Source organism: Petromyzon marinus, chromosome 7 (assembly GCF_048934315.1).
Source record: "Petromyzon marinus isolate PM22_M1 ecotype Great Lakes invasive population chromosome 7, UKy_Petmar_22M1.pri1.0, whole genome shotgun sequence".
Taxonomy (NCBI): Eukaryota; Metazoa; Chordata; class Hyperoartia; order Petromyzontiformes; family Petromyzontidae; genus Petromyzon; species Petromyzon marinus.
This window is the reverse complement of record NC_133673.1, coordinates 17,465,142-17,485,278: the sequence shown is the minus strand read 5'-3', so window position 1 is coordinate 17,485,278 and position 20,137 is coordinate 17,465,142. Positions and strand designations below refer to the sequence as shown.

General features: G+C 48.7%; 1 protein-coding gene across 1 annotated transcript in view; it reads right to left on the bottom strand.

Moving 5' to 3' along the window:
- PARPBP (PARP1 binding protein) overlaps positions 1-20,137 on the bottom strand; it is a 30,238-nt gene that overhangs the window by 5,631 nt on the left and 4,470 nt on the right. Inside the window, exons 4-10 of the mRNA XM_032949384.2 lie at positions 17,669-17,764; positions 14,489-14,653; positions 12,599-12,756; positions 10,718-10,886; positions 10,009-10,187; positions 5,101-5,188; positions 945-1,137 (exon numbers count right to left, since the gene is read on the bottom strand). Of these exons, the coding sequence (XP_032805275.1) occupies positions 945-1,137; positions 5,101-5,188; positions 10,009-10,187; positions 10,718-10,886; positions 12,599-12,756; positions 14,489-14,653; positions 17,669-17,764 (1,048 nt within the window). The remainder of the gene's footprint in view (positions 1-944; positions 1,138-5,100; positions 5,189-10,008; positions 10,188-10,717; positions 10,887-12,598; positions 12,757-14,488; positions 14,654-17,668; positions 17,765-20,137) is intronic.

The window sequence follows — 20,137 nt, the reverse complement described above, 5'->3', positions numbered from 1 at the left end:
TCCACACAACAGCAACATTGACGGCACGCATGTCCTACCACTGAGCTTGGCACGTAATTAACAAGCCCCAGAGCGCAGCAACTTCCGTGGGCTCGTGGTGCTGGTTACCACTGCACACACATTGTCATCCACACGCTCTGTAATTTGCAAACATTCACAGCGAACCCAAATTTTGATACCAGTAGTTCCCAACCTTTCTGGACCTGTGGGCCAATGTCAACCCTGAAAGAAATGTCACGGACCACCATGCACCGTGGCGGTGGCAGATTGGGGAGGATTTCATCTAGTAGTGGATTGATTATAGCTGATGAGGATGACAGTAACCAATGCCAGCAATCAGGTTCAGTAAATAGCCAGATGTGTTGATGAGTCACGAATACAATCTAATTATCTGTGCAACAGGCAGTAAACATTACGGTGCTTTGTGAAATAAATTGTATCTGCAGTAGACCCGTGGACCGCCTCCCACAGCCTTTCAGACAACCATTGGTTTGCAGACCACTGGTTGGGAACAACTCATTTAGTTGTCCTCAGAAGTGTCTTTCTTTCTCTCTCGGCCTCTGTGTTTATTTGTCTGACCTCTCTGTGTATCTGTGTGCCTGTCTCTGTACATGTGTCCCTCCCGGTGTATGTCTGGCTTTTTGTCTGACCCTTGCCATATCTGTGTGTGCCTGAACCTCCCTGTGCCTCCCCGTGTCTGTCTCCGTCTCTCTGTCTTTTTCACTGTCTCCAGGAATCAGTGCATTAAATCCCATCCACACAGAGCTTCTCTTATCACCAACACAGTTTTGTCCGATGGTCATTGTGAGGGCCACGGTGAAGTCACCGCTCACCCCACCCGCTCAGCCACAACAATCGCACGCCGGGGGGGGGGGGGGGGTGTTAATGTGGCGAAGCGTGCGGGCATGTCCGGGGGGATGTCGAAGGCAGTCGTGTGCGCTGACCTGGGCACGACGACAACGCGGGCTCGGAGGCGCACAGGATGCGTCGTGAGGCAGATCCACAGGGCCGGGGAGGGCGCTGCTCCCCCCCTCCCCCCTCCCCTCCTTCAACCTCCTCGTCCCTCAGAGCCAGGTCAAGGCCACAGGGGAACTCCTCCCTGTACGTGCAGGCAAACTGGGAACGCACCCATCCGGGCTGGGCGGGATACACACACGCACGCACAAAGATCCTCCATGTAGCTTACATAGACTGTTGGGGTAAGTGCAGTTAGTAAGCACCTAGAGACCGGCATAGTGCATGAGGGCAGGCCGCCGCTGCCTCCCCTTGATTACACATAGCACCGGGTCATCATTTAAGGCTGACTCAACTTAGGGGAAGCCTTAGACTGTTTCAGATATGTGTTACTAACGTTGGCCGAGAGCGGGAATCAAACTTGGGTCACCGGGTTCGTAGTGCAGTACACTCACCACTGTGCTACCGCTCCAAAGACAAAGATCCTCCGTATAGCATCAGCAGACTGTTGGCGCAAATAATATTAGTGAGTATCTATGAATGCCGGCATGGCACACAAGGAGGTGGGTGGCCAGCAACATTATGGCGATGTTTACACACTACCCCAGGTACTCATTTGAGGCTGAGTAAACTTAGGGGAAGCCTTAGACTTGTGTGACTAATGTTGGCCGTGAACGGGAATGCAACTTGGGTCACCGGGTTCCTAGTCCAGTGCACTAACCACTACACAGCGGCTCCCCTCACGCACACACATGCCTATATATTGGAAACCCTCTAAAAGTCCTGCATTTTCAGAATTTGCAAATACAGGAACCTTGATTCAATGGGAAAAAAGGGTTACGTTCCTGGTACGAGTGAACATAAGAGGGAAATGATGAATGCTTAATAACAATGACTACAATAAATAAAACATTAAAAAGAAAAATGTGTTTTGTTAATTACCTTTGATGATGATGATGATTTAATGATGATGGAGGTGTTGGTGAGGAATTCAGGAGGATGACTCCTCGAGAGATGCAGGTGTTTGATAACAACAAAGAGCTATCATTTTAGCACTGTGGGGAGCGCTACCCGCAATACTTTGCCCGATTGCATTGCTGTTCTTTTTAATGGACCTCACAGTCGACTCGTTTATACCAAAATGCATAAACGAGTCGACTGTAAGAACCTATAAAGTAAATATGCACAAAAGCAAGTTCAGAGCGGGATTACTGCAAGACTTAAGGACTAAACAGGCAGCTGCCGGGGTGTGCCTAATCTTCGCAGACAGTTTCAAATCTTAAATTCTGCGTGCACCTCCCTGGTGTCGGTGGTCTGGCACATACACTCGCGAATAATGGAGTCCAGTGGGTCGCAAATAGGGAATTAGTATACATTTAATAACTAGCGGATATGTGAAACTCGCGAATCCAGAACTTGCGCAGAGCAAGAATTTATTGTATACACACAAGCATGCAATAAGGGAGGCTGTTCGGGGTCATGCGCTCGCATCCCATGCCCCCTCACGTGCTGTTACGCAAAGCTCAGTGATGTCCCGATTTCATGCACTGCAGACACGGGGGTCTGGGCAGACAGAAGCGTCCAATCTCCTCCATGCCACATGCACACACGCACACATGCCGGGTGACGCCGTCCCAACAACCAGTCAAGCACGGACCGCTGGGCTCGACTTTTGCACACCGCTCGCCCCGGCAGCACCATGGGAGGGGCGGCCAACAGTGCTGCCTCAGGGTTTCTGCCCGGCCGCTGCCTGATGCTGGCATGAACCCTGTGGGGCCGAGCGTCTGGCCGCAGCCGCTGCTGCGAGAAACAGGGCTGGGACAACGGTGCCGGGGCCCCCGTGGACGCTGCCTTTGATGCCGCTCGCGCACATTGTGAGTTACGTCCTCGTTTTTACCGCAGACCGTGAACGCGGTCCAAGCGCGGCACAGTGAATTCCATAGCTTGGGCTATTATTCATCCCCCGAGACGACCTGCTTCATAATTCTCTGCTTAAATCTCTTTCACACAAAGACGAAGATACCCCTGTATAGTCTTAACAGACTGTTGGGGCAAGTGCTATCAGCAAGTAGCCATTTGCCACTAAGTAATGGTGACAAAGCACTTGCACCAGGCTAGGGGCACATCAGGCCACGTAAAGTGTTGAAGACACACTGACAGGTCGCAAAACAATCCTATTGGGTTATGGGTTGACTGACCAAGATAACTGTCAGATGGACCACATGTGCTGCCCACTGTCCCACCTTTTATTGTTTGAGCCATCAGGTACTCTGTTCATTGCTGTATCGCTCCTCCATCCTCTACTGTTTCTGGAGGTTGAAAACCTCCAAACACCAAATAGCGTCCTTTACAAGCTTTCTCCATAGTGGCCAATCTTGGCATCACTGGTACCAGTCATCGGCAAGTCCATTCAGCTCTAAGTCCTGGTATCAGCCGTGTCAAGATCATCCACACCCATTGCACCTCCTTGGCAGATGGCACATCAGTGAGCCACTCAAAGGGAGAGGCTACTTCCTCCAATATTTATGGACCACAGAAAAAAAACCCGTATGTACATCCACACACACCCACCCTTTTCTCACACACACAAAGACACAAAAATCCCCTTTTTATAGCCTAAATAGACTGTTGGGGCAAGTTCTGTTCGTGAGTAGCACCTACGAGGGGGTGGATGGCTAGCACCATGCCCGCCCACCTTTGTCTCCTCAGTATTGATATTTACACGATGTACCGGGTACTCATTTGAAGCTGAGTCGACCAAGGGGAGGCCCAGAACCATGTTCAGATATTTGTCACGATGTTAGTCGTGAGTGGGAATCTGACTTGGGTCACCAAATTCATAGGGAAGTGCGCTAACCACTGCGCCACCGCTTCCCACAAACGTAAACACGAGACAAAGACCTCCCATCATATAGACTTTTTTGGGCAAGTGCTGTAGCGAACACCTATGAAGGCCTGCATGGGACACGAGGCGGTGGTGTGGCCAGAACCACACCCGGCCATCTTTGTCTCCCTATTGGCGATGTTTATACAGATCCGAAGCTTTCGTGACTGCAGGAATTACTCTTTGGTTCTTTCGTTAAAGTGACGTAGAAAATAAAATCAAATAGTAATAGAATACGACGTTTCGGTTGCAACACAAGCAACCATCATCAGGTAAGAATGAATGATAAAACACAGACATGGAAGCAGCATAGGCAGACACATGCAGAGAGATACACAAAGACACACCGAGCGAGACACACACCAAGGAAATACAGACACGGAAACAGCATAGGCAGACCCACAAGCAGAAAGAGACACACAACACAAAGACACAAACTTTCTATTTCCTGCTCGGTGTGTCTTTGTGTTGTGTCTCTTTCTGCTTGTGGGTCTGCCTATGCTGTTTCCGTGTCTGTGTTTTATCATACTTTACTTCTAATTTAGCAATCTTTGGAAGAACGTTAATCAACCAGGCTATGTGTTAACTGTGTGTTAACCGACCCTCTGTGTTGCATTGTATTACACTTCTTAATTTTACTAAATTTGCTTTCTCCAACTTTCGATTTTCTTGCTCTAAACCATTGTCTCTCCTCCGGCCACTGTGGTCCGGAATTCCACACTGCTCCCCTCGTCTGCCTACTGGTCCCTCGTTTTGGTCCGCCTCCGCAGTCCTCTCTCTGCCCCGGCCCCTCTTCCCTCTCTCTATTTAAGGCCTCGGCACAGAGTTGTTGTCCTTCTGTTTGTCTTGGTGTGTGTCTCGCTCGGTGTGTCTTTATGTTTGTCTCTCTCTACATGTGTGTCTGCCTATGTTGTTTCCGTGTCTGTGTTTTATCATTCATTCTTACCTGATGATGGTTGCTTGTGTTGCAACCGAAACGTCGTATTCTATTATTATTTGATTTTATTTTCTACGTGACTTTACCGAAAAAAACAAAGAGTGATGTTTATACATTGTACCAGGTACTCATTTGATGCTGAGTCGACCTAAGGGAGGCCCAGAACCAGGTTCACATATTCGTAACTGATGTTGGACGTGAGCGCAGTACGCTAACCAATGCGCGACCGCTACTCACATACACACCCATGTACACACACCCACGTGCACACACCCATGTACACACACCCACGTGCACACACTCGGGTTTGGGGTGAGGGACGCACCCGTGTGGGAGTCTGCACGCGATTGCACCGCCTGTGCACACGCTGCACCAGAGGCTCTGGGGACGGCTCGCTCGCCTGCTCAGGAGACCTGCAACACAAAGGCAAAAATCACCCGTGTAGTCTCCCCAGGCTGTTGGGGCAAGTGCTGTCAGAGAGCCCCATGAATTGCCAGCACAGCACACCAGGAGGTAGTGCAGCCAGCACCATGGTCAGCTTTGTCTTCTTCGTGCTAATATATACACTGCATCAGATACTCATTAACGGCTAAGTTGACTTAGGGGAGGCCAGAATCATTTAAGATATTCATCACTGATGTTGGCAGTGAATGGGAAACAAGACCAGTTTCTGGGTTCAGAGTGCAGGGTGATAACCGCTACACTACCGTTGCCCACACATAAAAATACCCCTTATAGCCTTAACAGACTGTTGGGGCAAGTGCTTTTAGTGAGCAACTATGAAGGCCGGCACGGCACACGAGGTGGTGGGTTGCCAGCACCACACCCGGCCGCCTTTGTCTCCTGAGTGGAAATGTTAACAAATCGCACCAGTAAAGTCACGTTGAAGGGAAAGAATAATATATATATAAAACAATAAAATATTTTATTATTTTATTGTTTCCCTTCAACGTGACTTTACCGAAAGAGCTAAGAATATGAATTACTGCAGTCACGAAAGCTTTAAATCAAAATTTAAATCGCACCAGGTACTTTTTTGAGGTTGAGTCGACCTAGGGGAGGCCCAACACTAGTTCAGATAATCGTAACTGGTGTTGTCTGTGAACTGGAATCGAACTCGGGTTGCCAGGTTCGTAGCACAGTACGTTATCCGCTACGCTGCACCTTCACAAACACACATTAACCAGCATGTTAAAAGTAAAGTCAACCCCCAAGTAAAGTCACGTAGGTAAAAAATAAAACAAAAATCACGACGTTTCGGCCACAACACAAGTGGCCTTCATCAGGTGAAGGGACCAGACTGTCTCGAGGACAGCGCTGGAGTGAACACAGCCAAGCTCAGACCGTGACCTTTAAGCTGTGTGAAAGGAATGAAGGTGCCTTGACAAAGGAATTAGCATAAAAATTAGCATTTAATTGGCAGACTTAGCATGATGAACGGTGTAGAGGGGGTGAACATGTGCAGGTCGGCGAGGGGGGGAGGGGGAGTTTACATATTGATGGTGTGAAAAGGGAATTTTAAGAGCTGCGAAAGTTTGGGGTACCACTACTTGAAAAAATATACTGTACCATTGAAAATTAGTTTAATGTTTGGTTCGATTTAGAACATCTTTCCAATGGTTGCTTAATTTGAAACCATCTTCTCGGTTGAAATTGTGTCTGTGTTTGTAAATCTGAATTAAAAATGACCCTACTAATAGCCTAACTATAAAAACCAACAAGTTCATCACAAGTTCGACCTCACTAATCGAACCAACTAAACGTCCCTCCCTAAAACCTTCTGCTGCAAGACCCCCTAGATTATGTCTACAGGAAACCCACCCACACAGATTCCTACTTGAAGCCTGATTCCCACCACCACCCAGCTCAAAATAATTCTCTCATCCAAACTTTATACCATAGGGCTCATTGCATTTCGGACCAACACCACCTGACCAGTGAATTAAAACATGTACACCTGGCCCTCAAAAGGAATGGATACTCTGACCGTACCATCCGCCAAGCTGTTTCTCCCTCCATACAGAAACAACCACTTTATACTCCGGTCAAAACCATCACACTACCATATATAGCAGGCGTTACTAAAAAGATTTCCAAAATTCTAAACAAACACAAGATCCAGGTCCGGTTCAATAGTACACAAAATTCGTGATATGATCCCATCCGTGAAGGATGTCATTCCTGACTTACAGTACCCCGGGGTTTACAAATTGAGTTGTACCTGCGGTGATTGCTATATTGGGGAGACGAAGCGACATGTCTCTGACCGAATTCGCGAGCACAAATCAGATTTGAAACACGGCAGAACGAACTCTTCTGCTGTAGCTGATCACTGTTACAACGCTGTGGGTGATCACGATATAATTTTCTCCGATACCAAGGTTCTTTGCAAACCCACGGGTTTTTATCAGAGATTTGTTCACGAGGCAATTCAGATTTACAAACACAGACACAATTTCAACCGAGAAGATGGTTTCAAATTAAGCAACCATTGGAAAGATGTTCTAAATCGAACCAAACAATAAACTAATTTTCAATGGTACAGTATATTTTTTCAAGTAGTGGTACCCCAAACTTTCGCAGCTCTTAAAATTCCCTTTTCACACCATCAATATGTAAACTCCCCCTCCCCCCCTCGCCGACCTGCACATGTTCACCCCCTCTACACCGTTCATCATGCTAAGTCCGCCAATTAAATGCTATTTTTTATGCTAATTCTTTTGTCAAGGCACCTTAATTCCTCTCACACAGCTTAAAGGTCACGGTCTGAGCTTGGCTGTGTTCACTCCAGCGCTGTCCTCGAGACAGTCTGGTCCCTTCACCTGATGAAGGCCACTTGTGTTGTGGCCAAAACGTCGTGATTTTTGCTGTTTTATTTTTTACCTACGTGACTTTACCGAATAGAACCAAAGATTATGGATCCTTGCAGTCACGAAAGCTTCAAATCTAGAATCAACCCCCAAGACTGAAATAGCGTGGGAAGGTCTTCATCCAGTGGTGGATTGACCAAGGGCACTGCACCGTTACTTGCTTGTTGTATTTTGGGCCATGTGGGATGGTCACCCGATGCTGCTTCCTCTATACGTGTGTGGCTGGAGCAGAGCATTCAGGTAGCGTCTGGATTTCACAGTGTATATGTGCATGCGTGAGGAGTGCAGGTGTACGTGTGTGCATGCGTAAGAGCAAGCGAGCAGGCGCCTTTGAGAACGAGTGAAGGAGACCAAGTGGGACCACTCTCAATCTCTACTGTCCCTCACTGTGCCTCCCTCGCCCCGCGCCCAGTCATGCTCGTTCCTTTTCCCTTCTTGCTCCCATTCACTGGAATGAACTCTGACTGCACCTAAATCAATCTTCATTTACATGCTCCCGCTCCTCCCTTGAAACCCATCTCTTCTCCCTTGCCCATCTTACTGCTACCCCCACCCCCCAGCTACGACCAGGTTTACCCTAACTCCCACCTGTCCAAACTGTCACTGAACTACACCACCACTTTGAATAACATCACTATTTATTTTAACTACTATCATCTTATGTGCAATGTTATACTTGTTGCAAAGCGCCTTGGATTAAGGCGCTATATAAATCTACATTAGATAAGAAACGAGCGAGTGTGCATCTGAGCGTGTCCCGCTTGGCTGCTCTTGTCCATCAAACTGGTTTTCGTTAGGCCCGCATGGATGTGACCCAGGAATACTCGTCTCTCACCCTCTGGTCACAACCGATAACTATTCTGTGCAGAAGTGACATCGCCACGGCTGGCGCTGGCTGGGCTCACGGTGGTGGCAACATCCTCCGGTTCGTGTGAATATTTAACAGCATCCTCGCACGAATCACCCCGTGCAGGTGAAATCTGCGTGGGCGTGGCAGCACCAGCGCTAGTTGTAGCGATGGTAGTGGTAATGGCTGCAGTGATGGTGGTGTTACAGGCAGACTTTGCTCAGCCCGCAGATGCGTACCTGGTGAATCGAATCAGCATTAATAAGGGTCATTATAGTATATTGTATATGTAGTGGGTTCTACAGAGGCACACACTTGAACTTGGAGGCAACCCAAAAGGGTAACTACATACACGTACACTGGTTAACTAGACCATAATAGGGTAACTACATAACCGGGTCAGTCAGCTAACACACTGTGTGACCCACGATGCCGAGCGTAAAGACCAAAGAGACGTAGCACCGACGGGTTCCATTTCAGCAGACAGCCACGATTGCTCTCGGGACTTCCCTTTTACGCTCCCGAGCGTGGCCTCGCTCCGCCTCACCAAAAGATTCTCGACCAAGCATCACGTGTCCCTCAAGCCACCCTTTGGGCCCCCTCACTACCCTGTCCCGGTCACGTTCCCCCTCGGGTTCACTCAGACTGTCACGTCCTTACTTGCCCTCTCTCTGACCGTCACCGGAACCATGCCCCCGAGGGCCCACTTCTATGCCATACCCACTCTGGTGCCAGAGAGGGTCAAGATGCACAATTCCACTCTAGTGACAGTAGCTGGCGCTAAACGCCATAGTGACTCCATTAACGTCACTACATATATATGTGGATGCATTCTGGACGGCGTTATTTGTTTCCTATGAGCAATATATGAGGGCTTTATTGGAGTATCAGTAATCGTGCTAATAATAATACAGGTGGAAAACATTATTTCACAAATAAAAATAATAATTTAAAACATCAGTATTATGTACTGTACTCACAAGTGCATTCTACTGCACTCCTCCTACAAGGCAGTGGTGGGAAACGAGGTTGTAGGAGCTGCTGCGCTCCCAATCCGGGTCATTCTCAGAGAAGAGCTCCAGGAAATCCATGATCTTAGTGATGCCCTCAGTCTAAATGTATGTGGTGAGGTTTCTTTTAGGTGGAGCCTGAGACTCTATCCTGATCTCGTGATTTATCACGAGACCAGGATAGAATATATAATCATGACTACGAATCATGATAATCGATTTGCGGGGATTAGGGTCTGGTTGGCTCAGAGCTGGCGTGGCTCTCATTAGCTGAGCGAATGATGGGGGTGGGTACGTTTCCTTGGCCAGCACTGCTGCGTGTTCTCACTCATAAGCACTTTGCAGATATTTGATTTTCTTAAGTTTTTTTGTAAAAGTTTCTACCGAACAAAGAGCGCGATAACGAGTGAGTGTTCTTCGGAGTCGCATTAAGTGAGGTCTGCCTGTATGTATGGGGCTGTGGTGTATGCTCCCACGACCCCCCCCAGCCCACAGGGGCCCCTGACCTGAAGAGAGCAAGGCAGGGCAGAGGTCCCAGGCCACCTCCATCCACGGGGTCCCAGCCACCATCCCTCCCATGCAGCCCCCCTGCCAGCGCAGCCTCGTAGTCCAGAAGGCTACGCAGCAGCGCCAGGGCGGCACGCCCACTCATGGCCGTGCCGTGGTTGATGGCGTGAAGTCGGGGCTATGGCAGATGGCGGCATCAGTGGTGCACACACACACATACACATGCTTTGAAAGTCAAAGGGATATTCTGCTCAATTGAGCATTGAGGCAGCTCGTATCTCCTCTTCGAGGTTCTGAGCCAGCGGTGGAAATTCCACATTCCTACGACAGAGGCAAGTCTATGCATAGAACAACCATTGTTAACTTTCCCACAAAGTGGTATCACGTTTCTCGACCACAGAAAGGTAATGAGTCAACCCCCAAATGGGATGTGAGCTCACAACCTTTCGATTGTGAGCTGCTCGCCCTGCTGTTGAGCCACTTCACCAGTTAAGGACTATAGGGCTTCAATGACAGTGGATTATTTTGGCTCGGCATAGTCTACATTCTAGCGGTAGTGATTTGTGCTGATAATGCCTATGCCAAGCCAGTCTAGCAGTGTTCTGGAGGGAGAAATTAACCCCTGGAGTAAGTAATCAACAAGGAGAAGAGACAAAACAAAGCCTTGCGGAACGCCAGAGTGAACAGCGAAGGTGCGAGTCCGTTTACCTGAGCGGGGCTGGCGCTGCCGTGCACAGCAGGCATCACCTCTGCCTCCCTGAGTCGCTCACTCAACTCCTCGGCCGCTTCGTCGAGCGCGGGACCCACGGCGTGACCCATCACGCGCAGCCGCAGTAGGCGCAGCCGCACAGCGGTGAGCACACGCTCACACGCCCGCCTGCCGCCAGAGCCGCACGTTACTCAGTGAAAGCGAGCAACGCCACTCAGTAAAATTAGCAGCTCTTATCTAGAAGCTACGCAGCCGTTTGTCTTCCAGGCTGTTGGATGCGTCGTCAGAAATTCCTCCCATGATTAACAAACAAATACTCTGAAATAATGTTCACGTCCTCTTTAGTGATGTCACTGTGGTGTGAATGTTGTGTTTTTATGTTGCTTCTGTGATGTCACCTCAGCACAAATAACGTCACTTTAAAACTTTTTTTTCATAATAAGAAAGCTTTGAGCTCTTGTGGCATGGCCATGGCACCCAGCCTGAGTGTGGATCTGCAAGAGCCGAGTGTGTTTAGGTTCTGCATCTGCCACTGCTACCACTGCTCACTCACGTCACTATTAATGCGCATCCACTCGACGGAGCTCTACATGGCCCCTCTAAAGGGTTTTTGGCCTACTCTTCCACATCTTGGAAAAAGTTAGAGTGCCCACATTTTACCTCACCATTCGTGACCCTCCAATTTACGAACTGCCGTGAACCCATATAAAACACGGGGTGAACAGAGGATGAAGAATTTAAGAAACTTGCACCGTTGTTTAAAATCAGCAACCTCTGGCTTTCAAGTCCAGGGTGTTACTCAATACATGACGGCAGCGTCCCATATTACAAATTACAATGAGAGTTATTTAAAAATTATGTTTTAATAATACCAACTGGATGTAATATTGGGCATCCAGCTCACCATTGCAACACAAAGACAAGGCTATGCGTCAATTCAACTTTAGCCATTTGGTGGATTGGTATTATTAGGGGTCATGAGTCATTTTAACAATCAATTCTCTTTTGTCAGCTTTCATGGTCGCATCTGCACCATGTCTCTCTTTTAAAGTCTCAACGGTAACCTTTGCTCATCTGGCCAGCCCAAATATAATGCTATTATCATTGTTACACTAGTTTACCCAGGAAGGCCTCACCTAGCCTCAAGGATATTTTAAGGACGGTCACCTCCTTTTGCAAACTATTGCGCTAGGGGGCGACAATTTCTACCTGTTTCCCATTCAAGCAATATTTATTTTTTCTGAAAATTTAGACCATGACGCCAGCACACAATGGCCTACACTTCTTTGAACAATGTCACAGGATCCTTAATGTGCACTGGGAAGCAGATGGTGTAGAGTGTTTTAACGTTTCTACACTATCAGTAGTAATTAGGGTGACTATTGTGGGTGATGGTGCTGTGGTTGTTGATATAGTGTGTATGATGATGCTGTGGTTATTGATACAGTATGTGTGATAATGTTGTGGTTGTTGATGGAGTGTGTGTGACAATTCGATGTTTGTGGGTGTGAATGATGACAATTCCAGTATTAACCGGGACGACCTGCTGGATTTGAACTGCAAAAGTCTGCAACAAGTGGTGTAAAACACCACCCTTGGGCCATGTCATCACCCTATCAGCATATGATTTGCACGTAATTTGCATTCGATGTAAACAATGAATTCTCACGCGTGCGATTCGACGGGTGCATTATACGGGAATGAATTGATTTGTAGTGATGAATCGACGTTACCATGTGCCAAATAAATTCCGCACATGGCCTCACTCAAGGTTGAGCAAGTGAGGCCGCGATTCTGCTGCCTCTGCGTAACGCACGAGCGATAGTGGTGCGTACATAGGTGCATGCATAGGTGCGTGCCGCTGGTCGTGACCGCAGTACCGGGGCTCAGTGTCGTGCGCTGCCAGCAGCTCCACCAGCTGGTCCAGGAACTGCACGAGGTCCCCGAACCCCTGGGCGTAGCGGAGCAGGGGGTTGTCCAGTTCCACTGCGCGACTGCGTCCGCCCAGCTCCAGGCGACGCACGAACGATGTGGCGGCCTGGAACGGCACCATGGTGCATCTGCAGTCTCCGTCCGGCTGCCCAGCCAGAACCCTTAAACGGGCTCCCTCCTGCCCCCCAGCTCCCCATTCAGCTACCAACTCAGCTTCATGCCCAGCCAGCCACAGTCACCCGCCCAGCTAACCACCCAGTCACCAATTCCAGAGCAAAACACCTACAGGCATGCGAGAGTGCGCGAGTGAATGTGCGAGCTTATGGAGCAACTGGAAGCTGAGCCACGTATGAGCAGTAGCGTGGCCGAGTATGCTAAGTTGCATTTCAGAACCCAGTACTAAGGTCCATGTTTTAGAAGTGTTCAAGGCCAATGGATCTATTGCAACTGGCCCTAAATGTTACTGGATCAAGGGTCCTTGGATATATGAGCCACTGGATCCACGGTTTGTGCCAGAAGGACCTGTAGACCTGTACGCCACTGGGACTGTGTGCCACTGCACCCACGTGTCACTGACTCGGCGGTGCAGGCATCTACATCGAATTTTCCTCCGTGCGGCCATGGCTGCGTGGTCCCGCGTGGCCACCTTGGCCCCGCTTCACCGCGCCCCGGGTAAGACCTTTAACCAGAAGCAGCTGCAGTCGAAAGGAAAATAAATGAATAAACATTTTTGTAGGGGAGAGGAACACGCGAGGTGCGTTGTGAGGTGAGCTCTGGGGCTGCCCGTGAGCTCCCGGCAGCACCGGTGAACGCACGACATTCGCTGCCAGCATCGTTCGGCCCGCAGTTCTGTCCTGGGACTGGTTTCCCAGCCACGCCGCCGCCGTGCTCCGGTGAATAATGCGCCACTATAACTTTAACCATTTCATTATTATTATGCATTTCTTTTCAAACTAAAGCTAACGTCTGCTCACTCGGCACTTTGCATATTGACACAGGCGGTGGGGCCGGTAATCCCTCCACACTCGCGCACTTCAAACCCGCGTTTCGCGCTGCCCCGGGAGCCCGCATAACACTGGGTAAACACACAACGCTCACATCTGGAAAACAATATTTTCACTCCTTAATGAATTACAGACCTTCTGGCTGGGCCGCGCATTACACCAAGAGGGACAAGCTGAGAGAGGGGTGGGGGGGGAGGGCCTGGGATGGAGGAGGGCCTGCGTGCGGGGTGGCGGTTGAATGAAGAACGTGAGGGAGAGGTTTGGAAGGAGCGGAGGAGAGCATGCGAGAGAGAGCGTGTGAGAGAGAGTGCAGGGTTCAGCAGGAGTGCAGATGTGTGATCTGTATCGAGCCCCGTACGATGCAGAGCACACACACACACCGTGCGTCATGATCACCGGCCCGTGCTTGCGTTTGCAAAAGGCAGCGTATACGGGAGTAGCAGCGCACCAAGCAAGAAATCCTACAAAATATTCATGGGAAAAGGGCAGCCACGTTTGCAGCTTGACTTAAAAACTTAAACACCAGCCATGTTATCAGCCAAGCCAGATTGGGTGGCTAAAGAGCACACGGTCTTGTTGGAAAAACAATCCACCCACACGCATCAGCCAGGGAACTCCAGAGACTCAGCCCCTCTCTGTGTACTTGGGGATGGCCTATGATGTCTGTGTGTCTGTGAGTCTCTGTGTTTGTGGGGTCTGTGTGTGTCTGTAGGGTCTGTGTCTGTCCGGTCTATTAGTCTGTGGAGTCTGTGTGTTTATGGAGTGTGTGTGTGGGGCGGGGGGGGGGTCTGTGTGTTCGTGTGACCAGTGATTTGCCGCTCTGCAAGACCTCACCAGCAGAAGAGATGTATGCTTCGCCCTAGCTGCGCGCTTGAGCGCCGTGAAGGCGTCATGGTCCAGGCCGCGTTCGGGCAGATTGAGCACCAGCGACAGGGAGAGGTCATCCTTGGTGTTGACAAGGAGGCTCAGGTAAGAGCATAGGGCACTGCGCAGGCCGGCCTAGGCGCACATCCACAAATAATAACAACTGCCACTCTTCGCCACGGGGCAATGGTCAAGTCATCACGGTGCTTATTATTTTAAACAGAGTTGCTAAGCACAGGCCCAAAAGGCCCAACAATTTTCAAGCAGCTAGCACAAAGAGTTCAGAACAAATTGAGTAACATTATTATCAGGGCTTGGGAAGAGAGAAGATGGGAGCGACATATAAAGTGCAGCAGTGTGCAGAAAGAAGCAGAAAGCGGAGTGAGGTGACCTGCGGTGTGATGAGTGGGTGAGTAAGAGGGTGTGTGTTGTTGTAACCTGCAGTATGGTTGTTCAGTTTAACACGTAGGCTTTCGCGACCAATATTATTCATAATAAAGGTTTTTGGGTTAGATCGCGTTATTTAGAAATGTGTCGTAACCCTCCATGAGTATGGTTGTTGAATAGTGTGGACGAGATGAAACAGTCAATGTGAGATGGGAAATCAACAAGTGAAGTTCACGGGAATTGAACAGTGAAAGAAGAGTGGTAAGGAGGAGACTGACCACCAGCAGCAGAGTGACTGGAGTGAATCAGTGAGTACTAGGTGCATTTAATGACAAGTGAATGATCAAAAGCTCACCGACAGGGGGTCACGGGACAGATAGAGGTGTTATCAGTCAACTGAGATGACTGGAAGATGCACCACTGTTACTCCCCACTGTACCACCTCATGTAATTTAATCCACCTGATGCTCTGCTTGTTGTTGCTGGAGGACAACTGCCTCCAACTGCCCAGTAGCATCCTGCACGAGCATCCTCCAGAGAAGCTAATCTTTGCACCGCTGGTACCAGTCATCAACAAGTGCACTCAGCTCTGCATCCTCCCATGCATATTCGTCTTTCTTCTTTCGCTCATGTCGTATCAATTTAACCCCCTCTATCTGGCCAAACAGATATTGTTTGGGCATGCGGTGACTGAGCATGACACAACAGTTGTATCCTCACATGTCAGGGGAGAGCTTACCGACAGAACTGTTACCATTTCTTTTAACAATCTGTGACTTCCTTATACAAACCAGTCTCGTTAAACTCAGGATCGATCGCAAGCAGGACAACGTAAAAAATTCAAGCCAGCTCAGGTGTTCTTGTAAGAGGGTCAGTGTTTCGCAATCATAGAAAAATGGGGTAAATATTGCAGCTGAGAAGACCCAGAGACTTGCGTGGAAAGATAGATTCGGCAGCTTTCACACAGAATTATGCAGCTAATTAAAATATCGTGGTGCTCCAATGATTTGGGGTGAGACCTCTGCTGACAAATCAGAGCAGGTCATGAGCATACCACCCAGGTATGGGAGCCTCCACAAATACCCCACTAGTTATAGACAATAAGGAGCAGGTGTTTTATTTTAGTGGGGCTGATGGCAAGGGCCCACATCTTTGTGCTAAGCTCCCATGTTCAGCGGCAGTTACACACACGAATATACATATAAACGTGCACACACATATACACGAGACTCAGTTATGGCCTCATTGACTGCGTGTGCACCTGGGTGATGTTAATGGCTCGTAGCGGGACGCATTTTTAATTTATACGCTATGTAAGTGCACATTCAGGTTTGCAACTTTTTTAGGCATGGCCTGGAAACACCTCAGTTGCTCTTCCACATGTAGAATAATCATCCGATGTTTAACTTCACGAGAGCGGTGTATGATCTGCTGTGCGTGCTCTAACAACACATGACAGCCTTTCTATTTTTAACAGTAATAGTTTTCCTGTGTGCGCTCGCACGGATTTTACACTCTCATTCCACAGGAAGCGTTAAAGATTCCCGCAGATCACTGTGTCGTGAAGACAGCTCGACTTGCCACTGCTCCAGTGGTTGATTTAGCTCCCAGTACAGTCACTACAACCCGGAGAGGAGGCCAAGCCGTCGCTACTATAAGATTTGGGTGGTGGCATGGCCAAGTGGTACCTACCGCATTTGTCACTTGTTGAAGAGGTTCGTGGTCGGAATCTGGCATGCCGCTCTGGTCAATACTACAAGTGTATTAATCATAAAATACTACAGTTGACGATACATTTCCCGTGAGTTTATTCTAAAAGAGTAGGCCATTGTGTGTGCTTCACAGTCCAACTTTTAATTTGGTTTTAATTAAACCGCATTTGGGATTACACACAGTAACATAGCCGCCTACTCCCAAACTACTGTCGACAATGTCTGAGACAAAAAGCCTTTGTGATAACCTTGTTTCTATTAGAATGGCATAAAACACCAAATGTATTTATAATTTGATTTTAAACAGTAGCCCTTGTAAGTGATAAAAGTTTTGAGATGATCCCGCTAATAAACGCCCCTCCGAGCAGATCCAACAACACTCAAATCAACCCAGTGCATGAGTTGTTGGCAATGATTCAGACAGATAACACTCCGTCTCTCCACATAAAGAACAATATTTGTTTCAGTCCATCAGCTTATTATTGGTCTTCCAGACAAATCAGAATCAGAATCTTTATTTAGACTGGAAGGATCCAATGAGCTATGAGGCTCTTTTTCACAGATTACCAGTAGGGGCGGGTCAGAAAGTTGAAACAACAAACAATACAAAAAACGATAAGATTGGAAAGTAAAGGAAAACTCAGCCAATGTAAAACAGTAGCATTTATTTAAGTTGGTAAACTCTTTACCCAGTATAAAACTTCTGGGTCTCATCAACAGGCCTGTTAAACGCTGCTGTTTGCCAGATGGTACTGGCAAGGGTCACTGGGCCTACACAATGGCTAATAAAGAGTTGGAGTGTGCACACAGAGAGACACAGCCCAACTCCAAAAGGGGGCTCAGCCAGTGTTCTCAGCGCAGGCGTGGCGGCCACCACTCTCAAATCTTGGCTTCACTACCCCCGGCAACGCTGTCATCACGTAGCACGCTCTTGACCGTGGCACGGTGAAGATCAAATCCAACTGGAGACCATGATGACAGTAAGAACAAAAACAGAATCGGATCTGGACAAAATACCAAACGGGGCAGTGAGCGATGCAAGTGGAGACACCTTGAGTCTGGAGTAGGAGAGAAGCTGGGACCCGGGGGTGGAAGGGAGAGGTCGTGAGGTCATGGCTGCTCCGCTTACAATCTCCAGGAGCTCCGTCTAAGTCACACACACACACAAATATATCCAGTATAGCTTCTAAAGGGTGATGGGGAAAGTGCTGTTAGCGAGCACCTATCATTTCAGATTACTCTTTCCTGAGGGGCCACTTTTGCCAACACCTGGAACAGGAGGGCATAGAAAGCATCTTACTCATTAGCTGTGTCTGGAGATCACGGAACAGACATGGGAGTTATGGGTTGACTGAGGTGACTGGTAGTTGCACCACCTAGTTTTCCCCCACTTTACCAACTTGTTTGTTTAATGTGAATATTGCCCAGTGCGTTTTCTTGACTCGTCTAGTGGTTCCTAACTTGTAATCCGAGGACCATTGGTGGTCGACAAGGCCATGAGAAATGGTCATAGAAATATTGCTGAGTGATTTTAATTCAGAAAAAAATGTTGGTGCATGGTGGTTGTAACTTTGTTTTGAAGGTTGACAGTCGTGCGCGGGTCCAGAAAGGTTGGGAGCCTCTGGACGAGGGAAATAGAATGCTGCAGGGTCAGCGATGTTGGCATTCAACTAAACCTGCAACTGTTCCAATTTCTGCAATGCGTATACAATATATGCACATATTCACATCCACACGCATGCACACGAGCACACACGCGTACACATGCATACATGTGCATACAAACACACAAGTCCACATTCACGTGTATGCAGGTACACGCGCACATGTATACATGCACAAAAATACACATCTCGTACACATTCCCATACTCACAGACTCGCATTCACATGTACTTGCACGCATTCACACCCACTCACGAGCCCACCAGCCACGTAGATACATTAATCACAAGCTCATGGGGGCCTCTTCAGTCTTAATATCGTTTACAAATCCCACAGTGACCCACGTCAACTGTAATTATACAAGATTAATCTTTTACACGGTTAACACTGTGATATTAATAAATAACACGAGAAAAGTTTTTGGGGGGAATGCTGACGCAGCACAAACAATAACTTCATAATCTATGGGACTTGGGTGGCATAGGGCCCACTTAAAATCCAAACACCCAATTGCGAACTATCACACCACCGGGTCTGCACTACTACACCACAGAGCCTGCATTACCACACCATTAAGCCTACACTATGGCACCAGAGACTGCACTACCATACCACCGAACCTGCACTACCACACCATTGGGCCTGCACTATCACACCACCGATCATACACTACCACACCATTGAGCCTGCAATATAGCACCACCAAGAAGCCAGTTCAGGCCACAACCAGGTAGAGGCAGTTACCACCATCCTCCCACCCCCTTCACACAAACAGCTGTGAAAACACTACAATGTTCACCCCCTCCAACCATCAGCTGAGCCAAGTGACCAAAGCGCAATAAGACCGGGTGCAGTGGCCAGTGGTGAATGGGAGAGGCGACCGCATCACGATCAGCATCATCAAACACATCAGTATCACCTTCAGAATTATTTTGTTGCTGATATACTCCACAACAGGGTAAATGATGCGATGCATATCATATGGTTTTCCATCGAAATAGGACCAATATCTAAGAGAGGGTCTTACCTTTGAACATCTCAGGGCATTTTATGAGCATTGGTGTCATAATTTTTACTCTGCTGATGACGTATGCCGAAAAGAATGCAGAATTTGTATTAAACCTAAGCTGCTGAAAAATGGCACTCCCAGGCCTGTGGCCTCCATGATGAGTAAAAATTACTTACATATTTTATGCATAGGGGCCGATATGGGAAGGAGGCAAATCGCCCACTCATTTATTTTCTCGCTATCATTGTTGGGTTTGTGCAGAACCGATGACGGCTTTGCTCTACAATTCCACCACTCTGCAGGGGGCAGCTTCGGTGACACGATCGCTGCACCGGCCCTGCACTGCATCAAATCACGGGCCTCGCCTCCGCAGGTCCACGCGGCATGGCCGTGCACACGGGAACATAGGATTAACTGCCGATACGAGACCCCCACTCGACTGCGCTCTCCGCAGGAATTCCTCTGGCAGGGGGGGGGGGCTGCCTTGGCCATGAGACGTGGGTGAGCACCTCACGCGCCCGCACCCAGTCAAGCGCCGCAACGGGCGCGCACGAAGGAGCCATCGGGCCGCACGTCAAAATGTGCGGCGTTGCTGTTCCCACGCCCAGTGGGAGAAGCAAGTGGGGGGGGTGGGGGGCGGGGGGGTTTGGTGGGGGGAGTTGGAAGCACTAATTGGAAGCCAGAACGCGAAAAGGTACGGAGCTGAAACTTGACGAGGGCGCGCACCGCTTCCAGCAGCACCATTTCCTGCATGGGGAAGGCGAGGGGCCAAGTCGCGCTCTCCAAAGAAAATGCAGCAAGAACAGGGAAACTTAAAGTGTCAAAATGTTGCTGCAATCAGCACTAT